This window comes from Octopus sinensis, linkage group LG13, assembly GCF_006345805.1.
Source record: "Octopus sinensis linkage group LG13, ASM634580v1, whole genome shotgun sequence".
Taxonomy (NCBI): Eukaryota; Metazoa; Mollusca; class Cephalopoda; order Octopoda; family Octopodidae; genus Octopus; species Octopus sinensis.
The window spans coordinates 57151379-57178993 of NC_043009.1; the positions used below are offsets into that span (position 1 = coordinate 57151379).

General features: G+C 39.1%; 1 protein-coding gene across 2 annotated transcripts in view; it reads right to left on the reverse strand.

The window, feature by feature from the left end:
* Positions 1–1227: 1227 nt before the first annotated feature.
* The window catches only part of LOC115218506 (protein SGT1 homolog), a 29016-nt gene continuing 2628 nt past the window's right edge, over positions 1228–27615 (reverse strand). The window contains exons 2-13 of one of the 2 annotated variants that reach the window (XM_036508410.1): positions 25722–25770; positions 23739–23829; positions 15099–15168; positions 14392–14462; positions 12976–13029; positions 11794–11822; positions 10175–10269; positions 8295–8391; positions 5138–5245; positions 3785–3884; positions 3134–3309; positions 1228–1350 (exon numbers count right to left, since the gene is read on the reverse strand). In XM_036508410.1, the coding sequence (XP_036364303.1) occupies positions 1243–1350; positions 3134–3309; positions 3785–3884; positions 5138–5245; positions 8295–8391; positions 10175–10269; positions 11794–11822; positions 12976–13029; positions 14392–14462; positions 15099–15168; positions 23739–23829; positions 25722–25770 (1048 nt within the window). In that variant the 3' untranslated portion in view covers positions 1228–1242. Of the gene's footprint in view, positions 1351–3133; positions 3313–3784; positions 3885–5137; positions 5246–8294; positions 8392–10174; positions 10270–11793; positions 11823–12975; positions 13030–14391; positions 14463–15098; positions 15169–23738; positions 23830–25721; positions 25771–27615 lie in introns of both variants that reach the window. The other variant, XM_029788365.2, reaches the window with a different exon arrangement.

Sequence of the window (27615 nt, forward strand, 5' to 3'; positions counted from 1 at the left end):
TCATAGCTATGTGTTGAGAGGGATTCTTTGGGGTTTGAATAATTCATCTCTGGAAACATGGGTGTTTCGTTCAACATCCTTAAACAACCCTTTTTCAGGGACCTTTTGAGCGGGATGGGTTACTTGACCAGAAGAAAATTCTAACTGGGCCCCACCTACAAGGTCATGTGCTGTTTATCTTGATATGGGATCACCATGTTGTGCACATATGGTTGTGATGCATGTGCCTGGTGTACCCTTATCAGACGGGTAGTCATGATGGGTATACTGGGCTTCGTATATTTTACCCCAGTGTCACTTTGATGGCATGCACTGCTCTCTCATTCAATAATAATAATATAATAATAGTTATTATCATAATAATTGTTCTTAGTTGGACACAAATCCCAGAAAATTTGAGAAGGGATTAAACAATAACGCTGTCACCAGATCTAGACTGGTAGGTACATTAAAAGGCAAAGCTGATCTTGGTGGGATTTGAACTAAGGAACTAGTAAAGAGCTGTAACTAAACACCACAAGGTATTTTCTTCAATGATCTAACAATTCTGCCAACCCCATGACCTAATGCAGGCACAAGGCCACAATAATTTCTTTGGAAGGGGGAGAGGGGTATAGTCAATTACATCAACCCCAGTATATAACTGGAACTTTTGTTTATTGGCCCTGGAAGAATGAAAGGAAATGTTGACCTTGGCAGGTTTTTAACTTAATAATAATAATAATAATAATAATAAGGACAAAAGCTAACAGCATTCAGCAGTTGCATGTGGTGGTGGTGGGGATATGTAAACAAAATCTTGAGACAGACAGGGGAGAGACAGACAGACAGACAGACAGAGCAGGGATAGCAGGGTGGAGATAGAGAAAAATAAACAGAAGAGGGGGGAATGAATAGAGAGGAGAAAAGAGAAAGTAAAAAGGGAAGAGAAAGACAGTGAAAGGAGGAGAGAGAGAAAGAAGAGAGAGAGACAGACAGAAATAAAAAGATGTGAAGAGACAATAAGAAAGTAAAGAAAAGAAGAGGAGAAACAGTCAGAGAGACAGTAAAAAGTGAAAGAGAGGGGCAGAGAGAGGGAGGGTAAACTGGAAAAGAATGGGAGAGAAAGAGAGTAGATACAGATAAGAGAGAGAGAGGGGGGGGGAAGACACACAGAATGTAAACAGACACAAAGACAAACACAAAAAAAAAAACAGAAGAAAAGAAAAAAAAAAACACAACAAAACATTAAGTTGCAGGAAGTTAAGCCTCCCAGTTCTTGTATTCCATTCCAGATGGAGGTTTCACATCGACTGCTTTCTCTCCAACCTCGTTCCAATTGGTGCTGAGAACCGTGCCACTTGACTCTACCTAGAAGGACAGACAGACAGTATGAGTGAGTGAGAGACGAGAAAATATTTATTGATAAATTATTGATACATGACAGGCACAGTGACATATGTGTGGCAGAGAAGCTTGCTTCCCAGCCATGTGACATCAGGTTCGGTCCCACTGTTTGGGGCTGAGCAAAAGCCTTCGGAAGGGATTCGGTAGATGGCAACTGAAAGAAGCCTATCACACGTGAGTGTGTGTGTGTGTGTGTGTGTGTGTGTGTACCCTGTCTTGACATCATGTGGCGGTTGTAAAGGAGCATCACTGTCCATCATACAAGTAATGATGCCTTTGTTTCTGTGGGAAACATGTCTAGCCATGTGGAAATATCACCTTGCTTGGAAGTGAGTGAGTGTGTGTGTTGGGGGAGGGGGGTGGGCAGAGTGGAGTTGTCAACAGGAAGGGCATCTGGCAATGGAATATCTGCCTCAACAAATTCCATCTGATCCAATGTAAGCATGGAAAAGTGCATTGAGGCAGATTTTCTATGGATGGATGCCCTTCCTGTCTCCGACCCTTAAATGTTTCTAAGAAGGTAATATTTTCCCCATGGCCAGACATATTCTCACAGAATATTGGGAATTAATGACACTACTTGTATGACAGTGACAGCTATTTTACAACAATCACATGATGTCAAGACAAGGAACCACAAACATTAATACATATATTCTTTTATTCTTTTACTCGTTTCAGTCATTTGACTGCAGCCATGCTGGAGCACCTCCTTTAGTCGAAGAAATTGACCCTAGGACACAGTCTTTCTAAGCCCAGTACTTATTCTATCGATCTCTTTTTGCCATACCACTAAGTTACGGGGACATAAACACACCAACATCAGTTGTTAAGCGATGGTGGGGGACAAACACAAACACACAAACATATACATATATTCGATGGGTTTCTTTCAGTTTTCGTCTACCAAATTCACTCACAAGGCTTTGGTCAGCCCGAGACTATAGCATAAGACACTTGCTCAAGGTGCCACACAGTGGGACTGAACTTGGAATGATGTGGTTGGCAAGCAAGCTTCTTACCACACAGCCATGTATACATACGTTATTAACATCGGGCAAATGAGAAAGGTGTGCTCAAAATGTATTGCAGGGGATTTTTATTAAAACTGAAGGTGAGAACTTGTGCACAACAGCTTCAGTTTTAATAAGAAATACATACACACATACATACAAGATGGGTTCTTTCAGTTTTCTTCAACTAAATCCACTCACAAGGCTTTGGTCAGCCTATGGCTATAGTAGATGGCACTTGCCCAAGGGGCCATACAGTGGGACTGAACCTGGAACCATGTGGTTGGGAAGCAAACTTCTTACCACATAGCCACATCTGCACCTTAAAAAAAAAAAAAGGTTGCTAACTGGTCTTTCAACTTATGCTGGTAGCGATTCATTCTGAGCTAGGAATGTCACAGAAACACATATCTATGACTGCATTATCTAATGTAGATTTTGATCTTGTTACAAACACAGTATAAACTGTGAAAGATAAAGGGCTGATATATGTGTGTGTGTTGGCACCAGGTAAAAAGCATCCAGTACACTCTGTCAAGAGGTTGGCATTAGGAAGAGCATCCAACCATAGAAACGATGCCGTGACTGGAGCCTGATGCAGCCCTCTGGCTTGCCAGCTCCTGTCAAACTGTCCAACCCATGCCTGCATGGAAAATGGATGTTAAATGATGATGACATGATGATGATGTATGTGCATGGAATATCCAGTAGAGTTGTAAAGAGAGTCTACTCACGTAAGACTTCACCATGGCCCGCTTCACGTCATCATTGCCATCAGCATAGATCTGTTGAAACAAGTGGTTTAACGCTGCATCACCTTCTGGCTTTTCGTTCTTCTCTTCCTCAGTAACTTCCTTCACAAACTTTTCCCAATTCCGAAAGTGACTCAAGGGCTTACTCTCTTTAACATCCGCTAGATGAAGACGAGAAAATATAACAACAATAAAATAACAATGAGATAAATCGTTTTTGACAGTGAATCTCTTAAGTAGATCAAGCTAAAAACAATCCTTTCTTCTATGGGAACAAGGCCTGAAATTTGAAGGGGGGGGGGGCTTGATGGTTACATCATCTGCAGTACCTGACCCCAAAAGGATGAATGGCAAAGTTGACCTTAGTGGAATTTGAACTAGGAACATAGAGACAGACGAAATGCTGGTCCAGTGAGCTAACGCTTCTGCCAGCTTGCCACAAGGTCAGCTATTTTTGGGGAGGAGGGGTTAAGTTGATAACATCAACCCCAGTGATCAACAGGTACTTATTTTACTGAACCCTGAAGGGATGAAAGGCAAAGTTGGCATTGGCGGAATTTGTTGATGATGATGATATCAAAGATGGTAGCAGTTATGATGGTGATGACTACAAGGATGGTGATAGATGCTTACCTTTTGATACTGAGGCATATGGTGTGTTGATAGTGTTGTCTGCAGAACTTTCCAAATGTTTCCAATGGATATCTTCTTTCTTTTTGAGTTTCACTTCAATCTGTGTGCAAACAAGAGGAGAGATGGCCAGCTGATCAGGGAGGTGGGCTTTTGTGAGAGTGTGTGTGTGTGTGTGTGTCTCTCTCTCTCCCATATGGGAGCCAAGGGAAGATATTGCCAAAAGAGTCTCAATACAATTACTCAAGCTACTTGAAATAGCAATTAAATCTCCCTCAAATCACACCTACCCCCATTAAAAAATAAAGGGAAAGACATACTGAGCTATATAGTCCTAGGTATACAAAAGACAGGAAGGATGCTTTAGTTATAATCCCTTTACATGGTCAGGGTTGGCTTTAGGCCAAGCAATAACAGGTGGGGAGTTCCTAAGAACCCGAGATTAACACAAGGTTTTATGAAATGAAGTAGATTAAGGAAATGAACCTACTATTAAGATGTCAAAAAATGAGCTTCTATGCAGTTATTCAAGTCGCTAGAAATATCAGCCAAATACCACTTAATACCCTGTCATCTTTAAAAAGTAGGACACTTTGGATAATGTAGTCCTACATACTCTTAAATAAGATGTGCTGGTCATGGATAGAGTGCTTTGATTTTAAATCTGTTCAAATAGGATTAGCCTGGTGTTAAACAAACACCAGCACCAGAGACTTTGACAGGAAAGCTTCTCAGATGATTTGGTGGTACTTATTCATGGTCCCATTTAGGTGGTCATCAATTTACTGGTTTACTGACCCTAACCCTAGAGAGGTCAGACAACTACTTTATCTTCACAGACTTAGAAAAGTGTAGCTAGCATGCAGTGTGAAGTGTTCTGCATCAAAGACATTAATGAGAGAAAACTATCCCTGAATAAGATGCTGTTGTATCACAAACAACATCATCACCATCATCATTTAACGTCCATTGTCCATGCTGGCATGGGTTGGATGGTTTGACCAGGGCTGGGAAGCTGAGGGGCTGCACCAGACTCCAGTCTGATTTGGCATGGTTTTCTATAGCTGGATGCCCTTCCTAATGTCAACCACTCCAAGAGTTTAATTCTCAGACAACCTGGTGGTACCTGTTATTCCTAGGTGTACTGGGGCAAAGTAAGAAGCTGGTTTATTCACAGACTGATGAAGAGAAGCAATGTAGAGTAAAAATAGTAACTTGTGTCAGAAACACTATAAATGGTAGAAGCTGATTTAAAAACGAACCTAAAAGAGAGAAAGTCGGTAAGCTAACCCTTTCAATATCAACCCACCCGAGACTACCCTTTCACAACAGAAAATACAAAAGTGTGAAACTTACTTTCAAAGGTGTGACTTTAACTTGACATTCAGCTGGGACAACAGCATTGGCAAGATTTAGCTGCATTATGTACTCTTCACCATTATGTAGTTTAGCAACGAGTTTAAACTGAAAGAGAAAAAGGTCAAAAAATAAAATCCAAAACAAAATGTAAACAACACAGCAGTTCAATGTGGTGATGATGGGATGTGTGTGACTCATTTTTGCTGTTTTTCTACCCTTTTTAATCACTGATTCAAACACACACACACACATATAATTAGATTACATTTTGCAGAGTTGATATATATATATATATATATTTTTTTTCTCCTCTTGTTTCTCTCCGTGTTTCTTTTCTGTGTATCTTTCTGTTGAAGAGCGTAGGCTCGAAACATAAAAGACTTGTTTTATTTATATTCCTGAGCGCCATACTAATACAATTGTTTGTTTGTATTCCACCTGCCTTCGTCTTTTGTTTATTTTCATAAAGCTTCCCGTTATATATATATATATATATATATATGCACATACATATATACACATGCATACATATATATAATCCCAATATAGTACATAAATACTACTCTTCAGTTTTCAGATGAATGTGATTGAAATGAGATTACAGACAGACAGTAGTTTTATTTGTATGACATGTAGAAATTTACATGATAAGGTTGCCTGTATTGAGCAGGATATTCTTCAGCAGAGAAGGCATGTGGTCTAGTAGCTAGGGTGTTGTACACAATATCACAGGATCGTGGTTTCGATTCCCAGGCCTGCAAGACACTTCAGCTGTAAATGGATAACCTTGTACTAGATTGGTGTTCCATTCAGCGGGAATGTTGTCCTGCTCACCTGGCCAGCAGAGAGGCATCATTCAAAAGCTACAAGCTACAGCAATGCAAAGTGCACTGTGACCAATGGTGTGTAACATCCAATAATCTGGTCAATAAAGTGACATAGGTGAAGGTAAAGACCCCTGCTTCGGTCATGAATGACCATGGGATTGCACCTAGAAAGTTCCTCTCCAAAGCACAAGTCTAGGAGAAGGCATTTATGGAAGATCAGCAGTCGCCCATGCATACCAGCCTCCCCCTCCACACACCACCGATGTTATCCAAGGGAAAGGCAAAGGCTAATACAGCTTGGCACCAGTAACATTGCAACTCATTTCTACAGTTGAGTGAACTGGAGAAGCATGAAAAAGTGTCTTGCTCAAAAACACAACACACAGCCCGATCTGAGAATTGAACTCACTACCTTATGATAGTGAGCCTGATGCTTTAACCACTGAGCCGTCATCAAAGAAAGGTATGATCATGTGGTGAGCCAGTTTTTTAAAAGTTAGTAATGCAAATGGTAAGGTTATTTGCAGCACAGGACTCAAATGCTTTGATCACACATCTATCCCTGTACAAGAACAAGGAACAGTTAAAATGGCATTGCTCAAAATGTCCATTAAATTCACCATTCATGACAGCAATGTCACTGTTGTTTGCAAGATGACCCCCTAGAAACAACCCATTTGCTCATCACATGGTACAGAATGTAGTACATATTCAACTGTTGAAGTATCCAGTTGTAGAAACAATACCAAAACAGACACTGGGACATGGTGTGGCTCCTGTCCTTGCCAGCTCCGGTCAAACAGTCCAACCCATGTCAGCATGGAAAATGAATGTCAGATGATGATGATGGTAAGCAATTAAAGTATGTTTAGGATATTGTGCATAATCTGAACAGAAAATCTCTCACTTGGACTACATGAAAGTTAAGCTGTGCTAATTATATGGGATTAGCATTACTATTATATAGTAAATTTCATAATGATTATCACACCTACATCACCAAATGATACGTACCAGGTATCTATACTGCATACAATAAGGCCTAGGCTATAATAAAGTTAATTGACATTGTGACATATCAAAGGTCAGGTGCATATATTCTCTTGCAACAGGTTTTTTATGTACAAAATATTCACCACACACCCTCCTATGTAACAGTGTAAACCAATAAGGAAGTTTTCATGTAGTTGTTCCACTTAACAGAAATAACTGCCAATTGAACAAAGACTCATTGAATAATGTTGTTTAGCCCAAGGTAAGCTTTGATTGTGTAGACCTATGATCAAAGGCTTTCCAGACATGATCATCCCATCATTTTGTATATCTACAACTATATTGGCCAACATGTACTTCCATTTTTAAGACAATAATACTGTCATGTGAGTATACCTGGCTGCTATTTCTAGTGGGTTCAGTGATTAAACAGAAGCTTTCATCATAGACAGAATGCTTTCCATTGCATGTCTGCTGGAACTGAACAACAAAGACACATCAGATAATGTATTCTTAGATACATTATGACGGTGGTGGTGGATCTCTTTCATTCAACTATGAGGCTTCAGTCGTTCAACCAACTGAATTATCTGTTCTTGAATCAATGTCTATGTGGCTGAGTATTCCACAGACATGCATACCTTTAATGTGATTCTCAGGCAGAATCACAGTGACACAGCGCATAACAAGGCTCTACCTTTTGAGTTGCAGGTAGAATCCACCCATCAGGCTTCTATACAATTTTCTATCTTACCCAGTTTCACTCATAAGGTACAAATCAACCCAAGTCTGTTGGAAATGACATTTTCCCAAGATGCCACGCGGTGGGATCAAACACAGGACCTTATAGTTGTAGAGCAAATTTTCGTAACCAATTAGTCATTCTGAATCTACTTTAGACACATTATTGGAGTGGATTGTTCCCATTCAGTCCACAGCAGGGCGAGGACCTCAGCTCTCCACCAACGACAGCCTGATGTGGTAGCTATGAATTTAAGCTTGAGATCACCCTGGTTTGATGAGCCTCCTTCACCACATTGGATTGACATGGCTTGGCAGAGTGATGCAGTTTCTATACTCATGCCCAAGAGTAGAGACACATTATATCCAAGTAAAAGAGAGAATGATCCATGGCTAGAAAAAGTTTGAACATAGAACTGCTGGTTTGGGGTTGATGTGAGATAAAACAAACTGTCTACCAATGTACCAAAGAACTTTATTTTTTTAATAATTTTGTCAACCATAAATTCAGTCTTGAGTTTTTATTGGGGTTTCAAGAACATCACACCATCAATAACAAAACTATAATGAGCCCCTAATAAAACTCAACTTACTGTTTTGTCACCATAATCTACTTGAATGTCGTCTTTATTCACATTCTTCTCAAGAACAGTAATCACAGTAAATGTTTGTGTTTGGTACCAGTCATATCTGAGGAAGAGAGAAACAGAGAGGAATAATACTTCAGCATCACAAAGGACAGTAGTAACAGTATGAGTTAGTGTTTAGTACCAGTCATATCTGGCTCAAAATTTTTAGCTGTTTTATGATCAAACCGGCTAGATTTGGCTTCTCACAACTACCCTACAATGTCATTCAAAAACTAAACAATCATACCATCAAATTAATTCAAAGCAAGGTAAATAAAAAAAAACATTGAATTTGGCAGCAATATTTGAATGTTAAAGGGTTAAAGAAACTTTTAATATAATTTAACCAAAAATGTTATTTTTAAAATATTTTATTTCCTATTCTACAAACTCAATATATAATACATTGTACTGTATTTACATTTACTTAGATGACTTCTACATAAACCCTTACATCCCTAGTAAGGGTTCTGTTTCCATCAATACGATGTGATTTGTGAGCTGCTTTGAAGGAAATTTGGCTGTTATTTCTAACAGGTTTAGTAACCACAAAAGCTTTCACATTTTTCAATGTGTGTGTTTATGTTTAGAGATATTTGCAACAGGGGATGAATATCAAAGAGAGCTTCATTTTTAAAATAATTTCGACCAGAATAATTAGCATAACATTTTAGTGAAAAATCTTAGCTAAAACTTACTCATACATAAACAAAGTGGTAAATTATTAGTTTCGGTCAATTATTTATAATTCATGATAAGAAATGTTTTCGTGACTTCTTTTTTCAATTCCCCAATTGCTGTGGAAAACAATATATTTATTTATCTTACAAACAACAGAATTGACTATTTCACTGACTGAAGAATTTTTTTATAAAATAATTTACCCACCTCAAAAATACATAATTTCAAGTGGGAGAAGGAACTGCACTGAATAAATCAATACTTTATAGCAGAATTAACTCTCTGACTAGAAATTTTAGTAAATCTGTTGCTTTTTTTTATTACTTTCATCTTTCTTCAACTAGTCTCCTTGTTTTTTATCTTTTTCCTTTGACCATAGTTTTTTTTTATTTGAGAAATATGTATGGTCAGTTTTTTTTGCAGTCGCATGTGAAAAAAAAAACAAATTTTGACCAAATATAAAACACAAGCTTTGTTTCTCTTTACACTTTCTATACGAATTCAATGAATAAATTCAGTTTTTTTATCATGTTTTCCCAATAAACTGCAAGAAATTCATCTTAATCTAAGGATCAAGCAGATGACAGATGGACAGAGAAACACAGCTCTTATTATAATGCAGATTGCACATAAAAATTCGGTTTATAGCTAACACAACACTAATGGGTTAATGGTGAAGATAAGCTTATAAATAATGTTATTTGTAACATAGGCACAAGACCAGAAGTGTTTTTTTAGTGGAGTGGCAGGAGAGGGCAGTATTATTCATATCAATGACTTGATGAGATGAGAAATAGACAACCTTAGTGGTGGTCTTGACTCAGAATTTAAAAGGATGCAACAAAATACTGCAAAACATTATCTAACATTCTACCAATTTTGCTAATCTGCTAAGAGGGCCTTTATGTAGTCATTAGACATGTTAGAAATAGCAGCCAAATTTCCCTCAACTCTCACCTTACTGTGTTAAATAGAAAAAGGATAGAACAGTTCATGGTATACAAAAAGATGGCATGGGCATGGTTGGAATGCTTTTGGTTAGACCTTAGTAGGTCGTGACTTTTATGCCTTTTGCAAAGGTATTAAAAGGCAGGTAGAAGAGAGAAAATGTGCATGCTAAGAAAATAGAAGTTGCCAAATAGAGAGGCTGTCAAAAGTCTTACTTTGTCCTGTGGGGTGCTGGAGTGGGTGTGACAGCAGAAGTAGCAGACTCAACACTTGTTTCTGGGTTCACATCCTGTGTGCTGCTATTTGGAACCTGAAAATCATTAAAGTAAGTGTGTTGTAAAGAATTGCAAGGGTTCTAGTGTATTCTTCACATCTTCAAGAGTTTAGAGAAGGTAAGAGATTCAAGTGCTGAACTACTTCAAATCAGATTGTAAGTTCTAATTTCAGGTCAACCATTTTGAGTCTGTTCAGTTGTTGTTGTTGTATAAACCTTGATGAGTGGTGGATGTCATGTTAAGAAATTTAGGGATTGCGGCCTACCAATACAGAGCAACAAGACTTGCCATAATTTGGTTTGAGAGTACACAGGATGTAGGAGATGGTTTGTGTGGTGTGGTGCAGACATGTGTGGGTAACTGGTGCATGATGTACAGGATGTAGTGTAGAGAGGTTATATGTAGTGAAGTGTAATATTATAGACATATCATTTGGGTGTTTTATAATGTGCAATGAATGATAGGCTGTGTGAAGTGTAAGTATGGTCGTACGGACAAGTTGTGTAGAGTGTAGTATGGGAATGGTGTGTGTGTGATGCGTAGTTTGATAGTATGGAGATGTGTAGCATGATGTTGTATGGGATGTAGTTTAGTGTAAAAATCAAGGTATATTGACCTCAGGACAATGAACCTTTCAGACGAGATGACAAAGAATTGAGATGCCTGGTGCCTTGCTGTACTCAAGAAGACTACAGGACGAAGTACTGAAGGATGACCTCAGGATGCTGAACCTTTCAGATGAGATGACAAAGGACCGAGATGCCTGGTGCCTTAAGAAGACCCATACCCTACAGCGAAAGTGTTAAGGCCACTCACCTTGCTGAAGAGGATTGGCCTGCAAGAGTCGAGTGCTGGTGCCATGTTAAAAGCTCCCAGCACACTCTGTAAAGTGGTTAGTGTTAGGAAGGGCATCCAGCCGTAGAAACCATGTCATATCAGATTAGAGCCCGGTGCAGCTCTCCAGCTTTGGTCAAACCATCCAACCCATGCCAGCATGGATAACAGACATTAAAAGACGATGATGATGATGGTGATGATTGCATGATGTAGTGTGGCAGTGAGGATGTGCGTAGGGTTTTGTAGTACTGAGGATGTGTACTGCAGTAATGGTGATATGTTGTGTATTGAATTTGTGGGGACATGAGGGGTAGAGTGAGGATGTGTACAGTGAAGGGTAGTAATAAAGACATCTTGAATGGCGCAGTGCAATAGCAAGATGTTGTGTGGTGTGTGGTACATTAGCAGGAATGTGTTAATCCTAAAATATAATTCAAACTTTAAAAGAGAATTTTAAACTTTTCTCTAAAGACTCATTTATCTGGACAATTTACACGCTTTCAAAGGAAATATTTTGGACAGTAGGGAGAAGTGTGGGCTTACATAAACAGAATAGAAGTTTAATGAATAGTGAAGCAGTATCTATGATGTACTGTGCATAAAATTCTGTTGTTTTATGTGACTAATTAAATACAAATGAACAGGTAGAACGATGAAAGGGTTTACAATATATAGGTGTGAAAACGTAAGGCAGGAATGAGGAATAAAAAATAATAACTTACTGAATTCTGTTGTTTTTGTTCTTTTGGCACTGAAGAATATGGAAAAGAAAGAGATTTATATATAGAAAGTATTACACTGTAACAGTAATACTGTAATAGAAAAAATATAATGTCAATATATACTGAGTGACTCACAAGTCTTTTAGAGTGTATGTGTGTTAAGCACGAACTTCAAACATTAGGCCTCACTGAGGCAATGACTAGTGACCGAGACCTTTGGAAATATGCTGTGCTTGAGAAGACCCACAAGCCAAGTGAGACCATACCTTGTGGCCTATGCCAGAGGTGTAACCAGCCCACTTATGCATACCTTTCCTTCATTGGATACTAAACTCCGCTGCGAAGACCTGTTGAGGCAAGTGAAATTGAAAGTAAAATCAAATTCGATGACTGGCATCCGAGCTAGTAGAACACTAAGAGCACCATCCAAGCGTGATCATTGCCAGAGCAGCAGACTGGCTTCTGTGCTGGTGGCACGTAAAAAGCACCATCCGAGCGTGATCGTTACCAGTGTCGCCTCACTGGCACTTGTGCCGGTGGCACATGAAAAAACATTCAAGTAAGGTCATTGCCAGTGCTGCTGGATTGGCTTCTGTGCAGGTGGCACGTTAAAAACACCATTTTGAGCATGGCTGTTGCCAGTACCGCCTGACTGGCCCTCGTGCCAGTGGCACATAAAAGCACCCACTAGACTCTCAGAGTGGTTGGCGTTAGGAAGGGCATCCAGCTGTAGAAACTCTGCCAGATCAGATTGGAGTCTGGTGCAGCCATCTGGTTCACCAATCCTCAGTCAAATCATCCAACCCATGCTAGCATGGAAAGTGGACATTAAACGATAATGATGATGATATATATACGTATACAATCATCATTTAATATCCATTTTCCATGTTGGCATGGGTTGGACAGTTTGACAAGATCCAGAAAGCTGCAGGGCTGCATTGTATTCCAATGTCAGCTTTGGCATCTATTGCTGGATGACTTTCCTAATGTCACTCACTTCACAATATGTATTGGGTCTTCTTTTTTTTTACGGCATGCTATCTAGATCTGTACCACAATGTAGCATTGTCTTAGTCTGTAACAGCTGCATAAGACTGCACAAACACATGCAATTATCTAGGTCTACACCAATGCCATAATTGTTAGTTAAATTGATAAAATATAATGGAAGACACTTACAGCCAAGCTTTTCTCTACAAGAATCTAGCCACAGTTCCACAGTCTTGTTGTTACCTAGAAGGAAGCAGAGAACACTTAAATAATTTAACATGCAATAGACTTATTGTACATTAAAAGGTAGAGAATATTAGTGTGTGTATGTGTGTGTGTGTGATCATCGTCATTATTTTAACACCCACTTTTCTTTGTTAGCATGAATCAGATCAAATTCGTGGAGGTATATTTCTTATAGCCAGAGGCCCTTCTTGTCATCAACTTTGTATCTTACTATAGCCCCAGGTTGACTAGAGCTTTGTGAATGCAGTTATTAGGTAGAAACTGGCAGAAGCCTGTCACATGTGTGTGTGTGTGTGTGTGTGTGTGTGTGTGTGAGTGCGCATGTGTGTTTCCTTGTGTCCACTCTGTGTGGAAGGTGAAAATCAGTGCCACCATTCTTTCACAAAAATATTGTTTGGAAATATGGACAAATACTTCCTATTTTAGGACTGGGCTAACCAAAGTTTTTGTGGTAGGATTTGGTAGAAGGAAACAGAAATATATATATATCGTCCTTGTTTTCGTATACATTCACTTGCTTTCTTCCAAGGAGTCTAATGCTCTTAGCTTAGATTTTCTTGGGGCTGGCCAGATTGGAGCAGTCTAGAGTATAACCAGCCGAAACTGCAAAGATGATCTGGAACTCAACTGAGGATAGGGAGCTCTGAATGATCCGTCCTTGTTTTTTCCTGTCCATTTCTGCATCGTCTAACTGTTTGGATTTTTAATTGTCGCCTGTTACGTTCTTGTTCCATTTTTTGTTTCCTTTATATATATATATATATACACACACATACATATATGTATAAATATAAGGCAGCGAGCTGGCAGAAACGTTAGCACGCCGGGGGCGAAATGCGTAGCCGTATTTCGTCTGCCATTAAGTGTTCTGGGTTCAAATTCCGCTGAGGTCGACTTTGCCTTTCATCCTTTCGGGGTCGATAAATTAAGTACCAGTTATGCACTGGGGTCGATGTAATCGACTTAATCCCTTTGTCTGTCCTTGTTTGTCCCCTCTATGTTTAGCCCCTTGTGGCTAGTGAAGAAATATATATGTATAAATATATCATCACCATCATCATTGTCATCATTTAATGTCCACTTTCCATGGGTTGGACGGTTTGATATGGAGCTGGTTAGGCAGAAAACTGCACCATGCTTTGCTGTCAGTTTTGGCATGGTTTTTATGGCTGGATGCCCTTCCTAACACCAACTACTCTGCAATATATACATACAGTAAACCCTCAACTATTGTGGGTGTTACGTTCCAAAACCTCCCACAGAAATAATTAAAATCTAAAAAAATATAAAATCAGCCACAGAAACCTGGATATACTAAGGAGTCCTGTTTGGCATCTTACAGAATTAAACATTACTTACTTTCTAACTTTTGGCCTTCCTGGAACGTATCTAAAGCTTCTTGATACCTCTTCAATTCAAACTGGCAAATCCTACAAGAGCAGAAAAACATACAAATATAAAGCTACTATATTCAGAATGTCTTTCTGTTGTCCTAAGGCTAGGTAAAAGCTGCCTCCAGATAGTTATCCCCCTAGAATACAAACAGAAAGTATGGGACTACTATAGGAAATTGGTTATTGAATATTTTCGTATGGACCACATTGCGTCCACCATAAAGTGGTTAGTTGTCCCATAGGTTTACAAGAATGCATATTTTTGTGTGAATTGTGCCATTACTATACTTTCATCCATCATAGTACGACAATAAAAGGCTGTGTGCATATGTGCACAGCTACTGAAACAATTTGGAAGAATGCATACATAGACAGACAAGACTGGCTTTGTGGTGGTGCAGTCAATTTTTTTTATGCTGGCACCACAAGACACTGCACTGCACATACTGCTATTATACCATTTGTTTGTCAATGAGCCCCTATATGACTGCTTGACCTGTTAGAAACAGCAATAAAATGAAGTCCTAGACATAATCACAATGCCTAAAAATAAAACAGGACGGTTACTATCAGAATGTATTTTGACAAATCTGTTTGATAGTGAGCTAACCAAGATTTAAACAATAATGCCACCATTTGTTGCAAAGAGATAGAAAAAAAATTGTAACTTACCCTTTTCGTATAAATGCTTTTATTGAGTGAGGATTTAACAAAATGGAATTTTCTGAATCTTCAATGGCTTCTACAAAAGAGACAAAAAATATCGATTTATAAATATGTATGGTTAGTTAATTCCACATTACTAAGTTAGGAGCAAAGGGCCAGTTTCCTGGTTTCTCATGGTGCCAGTTTCCTGGCTATTATGGACTGGAGCTATGTAGAATGAAGTGTTCAGCTCAAGAACACAATGCATCACCCAGTCCAGGAATTGAAACCAGAATCTTACATTCATGAATCCAACACCCTAACCAGTAATCCATGCATCTCCGCATATGTACACGTGTGTGTGTGTATTCAGTTTCATATCTGCAGGTAATCCTTAAACAAGGTTGGTTAATGACAAGAATTCCAGTAGGTTTGAAAGTGATAATATACACACAAATTTACTCTCATGTATCAATTTCTCTTCAATTTATCTATAAAGTTGTAAGTAGAAAATGTGCATATGCATGCATGCATGCACACACATTCCCTGCTGACAAAAAACTATACCACATCAAAGTCTCACACACACACACACACACACTGCATTCTTAAAATAGCAACAGCATTTTACACAAAAGTTTCTTTGTTTCATTTACTCATGGAATTCACAACCAAAAAACAAAACAAAAAAAAAATGAGTGAAGGAAGTGACTGAGTTTTCAGGTCAATGCCTGGTATAAACAGACTAAAAATACCCCTACAGGGTGTTCAGACGATTTATCTTCCTCACTAGTTACTGAATATCCCACCTTAAATTACTCATATTCTTTAAGTCTAGAAACTAAATCTCTTGCTGGTGAATCGGATATCCACTTTCTCGTGCACAGCTGTGCAGGGTTTTATATCAAAGTATATAAGGTCTGATCAAAAAGTATTGGAATTGGTGCTATAAAAAGAAAACTACAACCCATATCAATTTGGCGTTTGATCCCCTTCAAAATAGTCCCCTTCTGAAGCCACATGCTTTTCCCAGTGTCATTTCCATTGATGGAAGTATTCTTGGAACTCCTATTTTGGGGATTGTGAGCAGCTGCCTTGTTGCATTCTCTTGGATTTCTTTGATATCTTGAAATCTTGTTGAGGGGGGGGTCTTCCACTGCAAAGACTGAGCCTTGGTTTTGGGGGTCATAGTCATAGACCCACGATCCATCACCTGTTTTGACTGTTTTCAAAAAGTTTCTGTCTTCTTTGATACAATCAAGGAGATCCTGCACAGCTGAAAACCCAATCTTCATTTTGAGATGACCACACTCGACACACTCTACTGCTATAAACAACAGAAGAGAGCGAGACCGTTATAAGTTAGTGTGCAAGTGTGACGGAGTACAAGGATAATCTGTGCCAAGCAGCTTCTCTCTCTCTGTACTTTAGCTCTGTTACCATAGCAACAGTCCCAATACATTTTGATCAGACCTCATATTATATTACATACATTTAAAAAAAATGAAAATACTTCGAGAACTTATAGCAAAAAGCAAAAGAGTATTTCCATGTTTAGCAAAATAAGCTGATTTCAATTGCTATGTAAAGACAATTTGGTCATGCTGAACTAAAGGGAAAATAAAGTGAAATAAATTAAATTAATCTTCCATAACATTAGAGCTGAAAGTTCACATGTTTTCATACAAAAATTACTTTGTGTTTGTGCTTTGTTCTCTTCTGACACCTACCAATAAGGGAAGGAGACAGAGGACACCATCAGTGTTATGATGTTGGGTTTAGAAAACTATGCTGTACACAGTGAAGAAATAATACTAATGGCAGCTAGAAATTTCCAAAAAGTTACTGAAACAGCAGAATTCAAGAACGGAAGGAAGAAGAACAGAACAAGTAGCTGGATAGAGAAGGAATGACATGGCCAATTTATACAACAAATTAAGGATGCTGGAAGTAGAGAACAATAATAGTAGTTGATGGACAAAAACCTGAAGCAAGAAACTGAATCGTTAATAATAACTCCTTAGGAACAAGTCATTAAAATAAATTTGATAAAGGCAAAGATTGATAAAACTCAGTCAGAGAGCAATTGCAGAATCTGTGGGAGAGGAGAGGAGAATATTAACCATCTCTTAAATGAATGCAATAAGCTACCACTAAACAGTATAAGTGCAGGCATGATTGTGTCCACATCCAGAATAAAATGTCTGATAAGATGACTGGAGATCAAACTGATCAAAACATAGTCTAAGCGAAAATATGAAAATGCTTTATCTCTACAGATGGGAGTTAATAGTCAATAAAATTATATAATAAGAAATTTAACTAATATATATATGGTGTATTACATCATGATAGTGATAGCACCATATGTACTTTGTAGATAAAGTGGCTTTGTGATAGCGAAAAACTTATCTGTTAACATAGTAGATAAATAAAACACTGAATCGTATGGAGACAGAGAACACAGTCATAAGTATTCTGGAAACTGGCATTGTTGAGTTATCAGAGGTAGAAGGTATAGAAGATGAGGAGAAAAACACACACTACAGGAGTAGAAGATGAAAAGAGAGACATGGGAGAAGTAGAAGCATAACATACAGGGTTAGATGAAATTCAGAAGATACAGGAACAGAAGAGGGATGATACAGAGGTAGAAAAGGAAGTTCAGGATATGCATGAATATGGAAATTGGAGACAAGCACTAGACCTATGGATATTTGTGATTCAGAAAAGAACCAGCTTAGCCTATTGGTAATGGTACCCTGTCTTGCAATTTGGTAGAGTGAACCCATGAAATTTGAGTGTCCTGGTTGCAAACTATAACATAGCACTATATAACAAGATATGGGCCATGGCTGCTGAGGACATACGTAGGCTTGAAAGAAATGAAGCTAGTATGATCCGCTGGATGTGTAATGTCAGTGTGCATACACAACAGTGTGTGCGCCCTGAGAGAAAAGTTGGACATAAGAAGCATCAAATGTGGTGTGCAAGAAGGATGACTGCGCTGGTATGGTCATGTGTTACGTATGGATGAGGACAGCTGTGTGACGAAGTGCCATACCCTAACTGTGGAAGGAACCTGTGGAAGAGGCAGACCCAAGAAGACATGGGATGAGGTGGTGAAACATGACCTTTGAATGTTGGATCTCACAGAGGCAATGACAGGAGACCAAGACCTTTGGAGATATGCTGTGATTGAGAAGACCCGGCAACTAAAGTGAGATCGTAGCCATAGCCAATGCCAGTGTTGCATGTCCTTGATGCGTTGGGCAATATGATATGCTTGAGAAGACCTGTTGAGTCAAATAAAACCAAAATCGTAGCTGTGGCCAGTACCTCCTGACTGGCTCCTGTTCTGGTGGCATGTAAAATGCATCATCCAAATGTGATCGATGCTAGTGCCCCCTGACTGGCTCCCATGCAGGTGACATGTAAAAAGCACCATCCAAATGTGGCCGATGCCAGTGCTCCCTGACTGGCACCTGTGCCAGTGGTATGTAAAAAGCACTATTTAAATGTGATTGATGTCAGGCCCGCCTGACTGGCTCCTGTGCCGGTGGCATGTAAAAAGCATCCACTACACTCTAGGAGTGGTTTTGGCATTAGGAAGGGCATCCAGCTGTAGAAACATTGCCAAATCAGATTGGAGCCTGGTGCAGCTGCTGGCTTTCCAGACCTGTCAAACCATCCAACCCATGCCAGCATGGAAAACAGACATTAAATGATGATGACAATGATGAAAAGGGTCAATATATAACACTGCATAACTGGTGTGGCTGTGTGGTTTCAGGTTCAGTCCCACTGTGTGGCACCTTGGGCAAATATCTCCCACCATAACCTCAAAAACAGATGTTAAGTGATGATGTTGATGAGGCTAAACAGCTCCCAATTGCAACAGTAATTTCATTCATATATTCTGTAAGGTCTCACATAGCATCATCATCTTTATCATTTTAACATCCACTTTCCCATGCTTGTATGGGTTAGATGGTATTTTTTAAGGCAGATTTTCTATTGCCAGATGCTCTTCATGTTCCCAAGCAAGGTAATATTTCCCCTATGACCAGACATTTTTTACCTTACTTGCACATGTGCCTTACTTCGCCTTACTTGCATGGTGGATTGTGAAAAACATTCGAGCATGGTCGTTGCCAGTGTTGCTGGACTGGCTTCCATGCAGGTGGCACGTAAAAAGCACCATTTGAGCATGGCTGTTGCCAGTACCGCCTGACTGATCCTCGTGCCGGTGACACGTAAAAGCATCCACTACAATCTCAGAGTGGTTAGCGTTAGGAAGGGTATCCAGCTGTAGAAACTCTGTCAGATCAGATTGGAGCCTGGCTCACCAGTCCTCAGTCAAACCGTCCAACCCATGCCAACATGAAAAGCGAATGTTAAACGATGATGATGATTGGAAATGCTTGCATGACAGTGTGTATGTGTATTGTTGTCTCCTTGCACTCAAAGTTATACACACAGCACAGACACACAACATATATATATTTATATATATACTAGCAGGTAAGCCCAGTTTCACTCAGTCTGTTTGGATGATGTGGCTGTGATCGTTTTCGGTTAGGCATAATCTATAACAGTGTTTCTCAACCTTAGCGTTTCGGGTCCCGTTTCAATTGGAGCCTCTAGCTGTATGAAAATTTCCTGACTCCTCACCGCCTTGTCAGAAAACAGCTTCAGGAGTTGTGAAGAACGAATTTGTATGCAGTCTGTTTCTGTGAGCTATTCTATTGGACTCTGTCTAATCATTAAAACATTGATCTAATTATGAACATAGAAAGAAATTATACATTAATCCCTATTTTTGTAAGAAGTTATATCCGTAAAAAAATTTATGTGCAGAGAGCAGAAATTGAAAGAAGATATATGAAATGGACGTGTGTGTGTATGTGTGTGTGTGTACGTGTGCTTGCGTGTGTGTATGTGAGAGAGAAAGAGGGTGAGAAAGTGAGATAGAGTGAGTGAAGGTGTGTGTCATGATGATAGACATCTTTTAAGGTACACACACATACATAGAAAATGTGAGTTCATCATATAAAATTTTTATGATAGTTAATTTATGGAAAATATGTTAAATTTTTGAAATCCAAATATGTGAATAAAAATTAAGTTCAGACCTCTACATTGTAGGTAGACCTGGTGGAAATAACAGCCAAATCTCCCTCAAAACACCCTACTGTCTTAATTCTGCCTATTATGTAGTTTGAATGAGAAACTGTAACTAAAGATTAAGATTGTTAACCCCACAAAGAGGTGAAAGAAGAGAGACAGCACAGTGAAAGTTTTGGTTGATTGTCATCCTGTACTCCCCTTGTTGCTAGCGAAATGGTATATGCTGGCTGTGTGAGCAACTGGTTGTTTTAATGGCGGAACAAACAGGGGAATTCCATTAGAAAAGTTTTAATCGATTTTCTCGGTAACTATAGGGGCTAGGAAAAAAATACAAACCACATTCCAATCTGGGCACCAGTCTCCACATGTGTGCTATTTTTCACACGAATCCACCTAACCATTTGGCTGTGAACCTCAAGACAAGAAAGAATACAATGATCGCCCATGTCCAATTTATATTATAGATAAATGGCACACCTCTTTCAGTTTCAATCACACTAGTGACGAAAGACACTTGCCCAAGATGCCATGAAGGGGGATTGAACGAGAAACCATGTGAGAATAAAAAAACAGCTGAGGGAAAATACTCAGGGTATTTGTACAACATACAAGTATGACAGGTTTTCACACGTAATATAGTGAATTAAGTTACCTTCAATAAGACCAGATCCACTCAACAAATTTTCGCTCAACTGAATAGAGTTATTTCCCTTGTTCTTAAAAATTTTTTTTTTTTTGTAAACCTCTACCTCCAATTCCTCTAGGGAATATTTTGCAACATTTCCTTCAAAACTTGCAGTTGATTGAAGTTTTCCACCTCATTATATGTCATATATGCAAGACCCTGCCATATTTTAGTATTTAGAATGCAGAATGGTTTCTCCTGAGGTATTTTCTTCTTAGTAATGTATTATTGTTAAATACATTCCATGATTCTGATCCAAGTGGATTTCAGTGGGTAATCAGCACGGATGCAACGTCATGTCATCTTAGACCCATATTTTTTTTCCATCTATAATATGTATAAGAGATTTTGTTGGAGCAATTCCTTCACAGTTGGAAGGCTTTCATATTCTTAAAAAAAAAAAAAAAAGAGCAATCCTGGGCAGTGGATTGGAGGAACTGTAAAAATGCTGGTGTTAGTTCTGGCACTTTGTGTTTCAAGTTCAAATCTCACCATTGCCTAATTGGGTGGCTAATTGCTTGCTTTAACCACCCAGCACCTTGGATGCATTTAAGCAGAGTCTACTGTTACAGGCAGTTGAGGTAGACTTCCAGTACAAGGATATTCCACTTTCTCCTACCTACTAGTCAAGGAGGCCCTACAGAAAGACATGGCCACTGCCTTCCCTCCTGACTAGAAGGTGAAAAAAAAATAAAAAGAGCTTAATGATCAATCCACGTCTGGAAAGGCAGGTGAGACAACCACAAAATTTTAATTAAAATAAGTTAGCGTATTCAGAGGAGGTCGAGTCTGAACTTGGCAGTACGGTAACAACTGTGGATAAGTTTCAGTTTTATTACATCTCTTCAGCTGTCCTGCCAAACAGAAATGATTTGTGAGAGATGTTTTTATGAATAATTACTGAATAGTGTGATAATTTAAAATAAGGAGAGAGGGAAAATTCCAAAAGCTACACACCACATGGAAAACATAGTAGGATATGTGTTAACAAGATAAGACTTATATTTGCATTTGTAGTACTTAAGTATGAGATTTATATTTGCATATGGATGAGGACAGCTGCGTATGAACTCAAATTGTGGAGGGAACTTGCAGAAGGGATAGACTCAGAAAGATGTGGAACAAAGTGGTGAGAAAGGATCTTTGACTGCTGGGGCCGCAATGAGGAAATGTCAAAGGACTGGGAGTTGTGGTAGTTTGCTGTACTTGAGAAGACTTGTCAAGCCAAATAAAATCAGTCATCTATACATACAGTTTTGTCCTTTTACTGGTGTCGGTGTCATGCAAAATGCACTTATGCCGGTGCTGCATAAATGCACCTGTGCTGGTAGCAGGTAAAAAAGCACCCAACTTACTTTGTAAAGTGATTGGTGTTAGGAAGGGCATCCAGCTACAGAAATCATGCCACAACAGACAATTTGGAGTCTGGCCAGCTCCTATCAAATCATCCAACCCATGCCAGCATGGAAAACGGACGTTAAACAATGATGATGATGAATTACATTTGTAATGGGGAGAAAGAATCATTATGACAAATGAGACTCACTAATCAAACTCCTGATGACAGAACATAACCTGTGTATTCATAGCAAGAAAGCATTGTGCATTCCAACAGTGGCCACTGCAACTGGCTGTGAAAACTGTTAGTTAAAGATTTAAAGAATCAACTACTAGATTATTTTTGTTTAGCCCTATGATCAAAGACATTCTTGCCATAGCCATCAGCATTTTTGCTCAGGTGTTTTATCTCACACTATTCAATATGTCATTCCTTCCGTACCAACACCAGCACCATCTATTGGTGCCAGCACAACTCAACTATGTGGATAAGCAATGGCTCCCTAACTATGTAGTCTTGATTTGGTCCCACTGTGCACCACTTTGGTCAAATGTCTTCTGCTACAGTGCTGGACTGACATAGGTCTTGTGAGTGAATTTGGTAGATGGAAACTGAAAGAAGACAGTCATGTGTGTGTGCGTGTGTGTATATATATATCATCACTATCATTTAACATCCATTTTCCAAGCTGGCATATGTACCTTTGCCTAGACCAGGCCTGGCCAACTTGAATCATGTTGTGGGCCACTTTAATCACAGAAAGTTTTTGGAGGGCCACTTGTATACTTGAAAACATTTTGCTTTCTCATGCTATTATTACAATAATGAATGAATGATCATTGATTCAACATGAAATATTATTGTTGCAACAGCAATAGAATCTTTCTTTTTTTCCTTTTCATTACAATCTTTAATTTTTGATAAAATTTTGAAAATGTTTGTTTAAATAAGCCCATTTTAGAAAAGTATCAAGCAGGCCGCAGGATAAAAGTCTACAGGCTGCATGTGGCCCATGGGCCTCAGGTTGGCCAGCCCTGGCCTAGACAGTATGTGATGGTTGTAAATGAGCATCATCATCATGCAAATGAGGTGGCTAATTTCCAGTCTAGCCATGGGGAAATATCCCATTGCTTGGAAACAGGTGAAGGTTGGCAACAGGAAAGACATCCAGCTGTAGAAAAAGGAAGTCTGCAAGCATGCTCATGTGGTCCCTGTTGAGTTTGTTGTCTCAATGCTATAAGAAAAAAAATAAAACACCCATGTCTACAGCATTCACCCAAATCACAGGACAGAAACAGCAGCCAATCTTCCTCACATTACAACATTTTGCTTTTAAGAAAATGAATACACATTGTTGGTCGATTATAACCGACTCAAAAAGGATGGTCGTGACTGGAACGTCCTTGATCATAGGGTTGCTCAATTAAGGTTATGGGAGGTTATTAGTCATACATAAATATATTGATTAACGTAAGAGAGAGAATGGGAGGAAGGAATGCTTATGAATACTTACTTTCATATTCGTTTAATTTGAAGTAAGCATGAGCCCTGTTGGTGAAATATTCACTTTTGGTTTTATTGGCAGCAATTGCTTTTGTGAAGAGCTGAAAATATATCAAAAGATAATTACTGTATAGGTCAGTGTATAAAGACATATTGTCAGTTAACAAAGCAGGAGTTAGCTTACCTTCAAGCAAGTTAGCAACGTACCATACAGTTTCTCCTGAAGGGACAAATCTATGCAATGTAAACACCTGTGATGTCGCAACTCATTTCTACAGCTGAGTGAACTGGAGCAACATAAAATAAAATATCTTGCTCAAGAACACGTAACCTGGTCTGAGATTCAAACTCACAACCTCACAGTCGTAAGCTCGACGCTCTAACTGCTGAGCCATGCGCCTTCACTATACACTACACCCTACATTATTAAGCAAATCAACCTTCTCTGAATAAATAAATATATATTCATTCAAAACCACTTGACTTCCAACTGACTGTTGGCAGTACCTATCTGCGCACATTCTGCTAAGATAAATCGGATCTGTACCGACGCCAACAAATGGCAACCATTTTTGTGATTGGACAACATTTTCACCATCACAAATTATTAGGCAAGTGTAATAAAAATGATAACTGTTATCAGAACAAACATTTATTTAATTCAACAGTAAAGGTTTAACAAAAAAAATATTCATAAAGGACTTAATGGTAAACATAATAATACATTGGAATGAAAATAATCATGGGATTATTGTTCCTTATGTGCCGATTCATTGAATTTGTCAAGGTGATGATATCCTCTTGTGTCTTGCTTTGAGCAGCAACTACAATAGCATCCCAGAGGACAACTTTATTTGGAAACTGCTGTCCATCTTGGTAAAAGCACCTTTTCAGGACGCTCCACAGGTTCTTGATCTGGTTTAACCCGTTTGTTACCAACCCGGCCAAAACCGGCTCTGGCTCTGTAGTACAAATGTCTTGTTTTCATAAGTTTTGCATCAAAATATACCACTAAACCTTAGTAGCAATTTATATTCCTAATACTAGCTGAATGATAACTAAGTTATTTTACTAAATTATTTGTTATATTTAAAATTAATTGAAAGAAACAGAGAGCATCTCAAAATAAATACAGTAACAAAGGGTTAAGTAAAGGGAACAAGGTGGCCACTCCATCAAATGACCTCCAGAGAAGCCTATTTGCTGCAGGTATTCCTCAGAATTCTTCGCTGCATGAGATGGGGCATTATCTTGCATGAAGACTAGCTTTCACTTGTTCCAGAAAATCAATGTTGTACTTGTATATGGATTGTATTTGACTGATATAATTTATTAGATGGTGAAAACTTCACAAATCATTAATCAGAGTCCCTCATTGCTAACCTTTGGGCAATAACTGGGGTTAATAATCGCTCAATGATCAGCAACAAGAAGCTATAATTATGTATGACGTTTCACCTTCCAATAAGATATACAGCAACAAGGGCAATAATATGGTAAAGAGCAAGGAATGATTTTCATGTTAACCCTTAAGCATTTAAACTGGCCATATTCAGCCAAATCATCCTACATGTTTTATGCTCAAGCTGGCCAGTTCTGGCCTCTCCTATCTATCCTATGATGTCATTCTAAAAATCAACAATCACAGGATCAAAATCTCAAAGCAACAAAATAATCTTTTCTACTAGGTCCAAAATTTTGGGGGAAGGGGCCAGTCGATTAGATTGACTTAATTTATTGACCCACCCCAAAGGGATGAAAGGTAAAGTCACCCTTGGAGGAATTTGAACTCAGAACGTAAAGGCAGACAAAATACCGTAAAGCATTTCGCCTGGCATGCTTATGATTCTGCCAGCTCGCTGCCTTAAGGCAACAAAATAATGCTTGATTGATTTAAAACGATATGAATTAACGAGTATTGCATTTGACAGAATAATCTTGGAGAAAGAAACAAAAAAAAAAGATGAAATAAAAGTCATAAAATGGAACTTACATCAATTGCACTTTGATAATTCTCGTTGACAAATTCATCATTGGCTTGCCTGAAAGAATAATAACAGACATCACATATATATATATCTACACACACACACATATCTTTATCAACATCATGTCCCTTTTTCATACTGACATGGGTAGTTTATATCAATCATCATCATCAACATTTAGTGTCTGCTTTCTATGCTGGCATGGGTTAGATGGTTTGATTGGAACTGGTAAGCTGGAGAGAGCTGCACCAAGATCCAGTCTGATTCGGCATGGTTTTCTATGGCTTGATGCCCTCCCTAACACCAACCACTGCAAGAGTGTAACGGGTGCTTTTTATGTGCCACGGGCATGGGTGCCAGTTACATGACACTGGTATCAGCGACAACTATGATTTCATGTGGCTTCATGAGTCTTCTTAAGCAAGATATATATATATACACACATACACACACACATATATATATCATCAGCGTCATTATCAAAGTTAACATCCATCTTCCATGCGTGCATGGGCAGGATGGCTGACAGGAGCTGGCCAGGTAGATAACCCTAGGCTGTGTCTGTTTCGACAGGGATTTTACGGCTGGATGCCCTTCCTAACACCAACCACTCTGCAAAGTGCTTTTTATGTGGCACTAGCACAGGCGAAGTTAATTTGGCAAGGTTTTTACAGCTGGATGCTCGTCCAGATGCCAGCCACATTACAGTGTGGACCGGATGCTTTTAAGTGTGGCACCAGCACTGGTAGGGTAACCAAGTAACTCACAAGACTAAGAATTATGAGAGGGGCAAGGTATTAGTGTCAGAGGATGAAAGCTAGAGTGAGACGGAGAGAGAAAGTGAGAGAGAAGACATAGTGAGAGAGAGGTACAAGAAAGAGGCCAGAAACAAGTATGCTGATGTATAGGAGATACTTGCTTACCTAATCAGAGGAAAAGCGAGAGAAGGAAAGAGAGTACCAAAGGGAAATAGAAGCAGAGTAGGAAACAGCAAAAGTGTAAGAGAGAGCAGAAGAGAGAGGGTGTAGTGCTACGGTGTACTCATAAGTAAAAAGAATATGAGCATAGAACCTGGTTAGAAAAATAGGGTGTGGATGTTGGGGGTGTGGGGAGTAGTGATACAGTGTGCAGAGCAGTGAGAGCAAGAAAGGGGATTGGAAAATAATTGTGATTTATGAAAAGCACCTAACTTGAACCTGTGTTGGTGGCATGTAAAAAGCACTATTTGAGCATGGCTGATGCCAGTGCCACCTGACTGGCTCCTGAGATGGTGGCATGTAAAAACACCCACCACACACACTTGGCGTGGTTGGTGTTAGGAAGGGCTTCCAGCTGTAGAAACTTTGCCAAATCAGATTGGAGCCTGGTGCAGCCTCCAGGCTTGCCAGCCCTGGTCAAACCATCCAACCCATGCCAGCATGGAAAGCAGATGTTAAATGATGATGATGATGAAATGTGAGGAAGAGAAAGATGCAGTTAGAAGTGGAGTTGTAATTTGATTTCTAAGGGTAGAGTGGGTGGGACACAACTCTTCTAGCACTCAGTTTTGTGACAGGTCTTCTCTAGAACCTCATATCACCAAACATCTTGGTCCACTGTCATTTCCTCCATGAGCCCCAACATCCTAAGATCAGTCCTCACCGCTTCATCCCATGTCTTCCTAGGCCTCCCTCTTCCACAGGTACCATCCACTTTCAGTGACAGGCACTTCTGTATACAGACGATACTCATATGCATCACATGTCCAAATCAACACATTCTCCTCTCCTGCATACCACATTTAATCCCTCTTATGCCAAACTTTTCTCTCAACACCGTTGTGCTTTGTCGGTCATGAACACTGATGTTGCAAATCCAACGGAGCATACTACCTTCATTCTCCTCTAGTCTACACGTCCT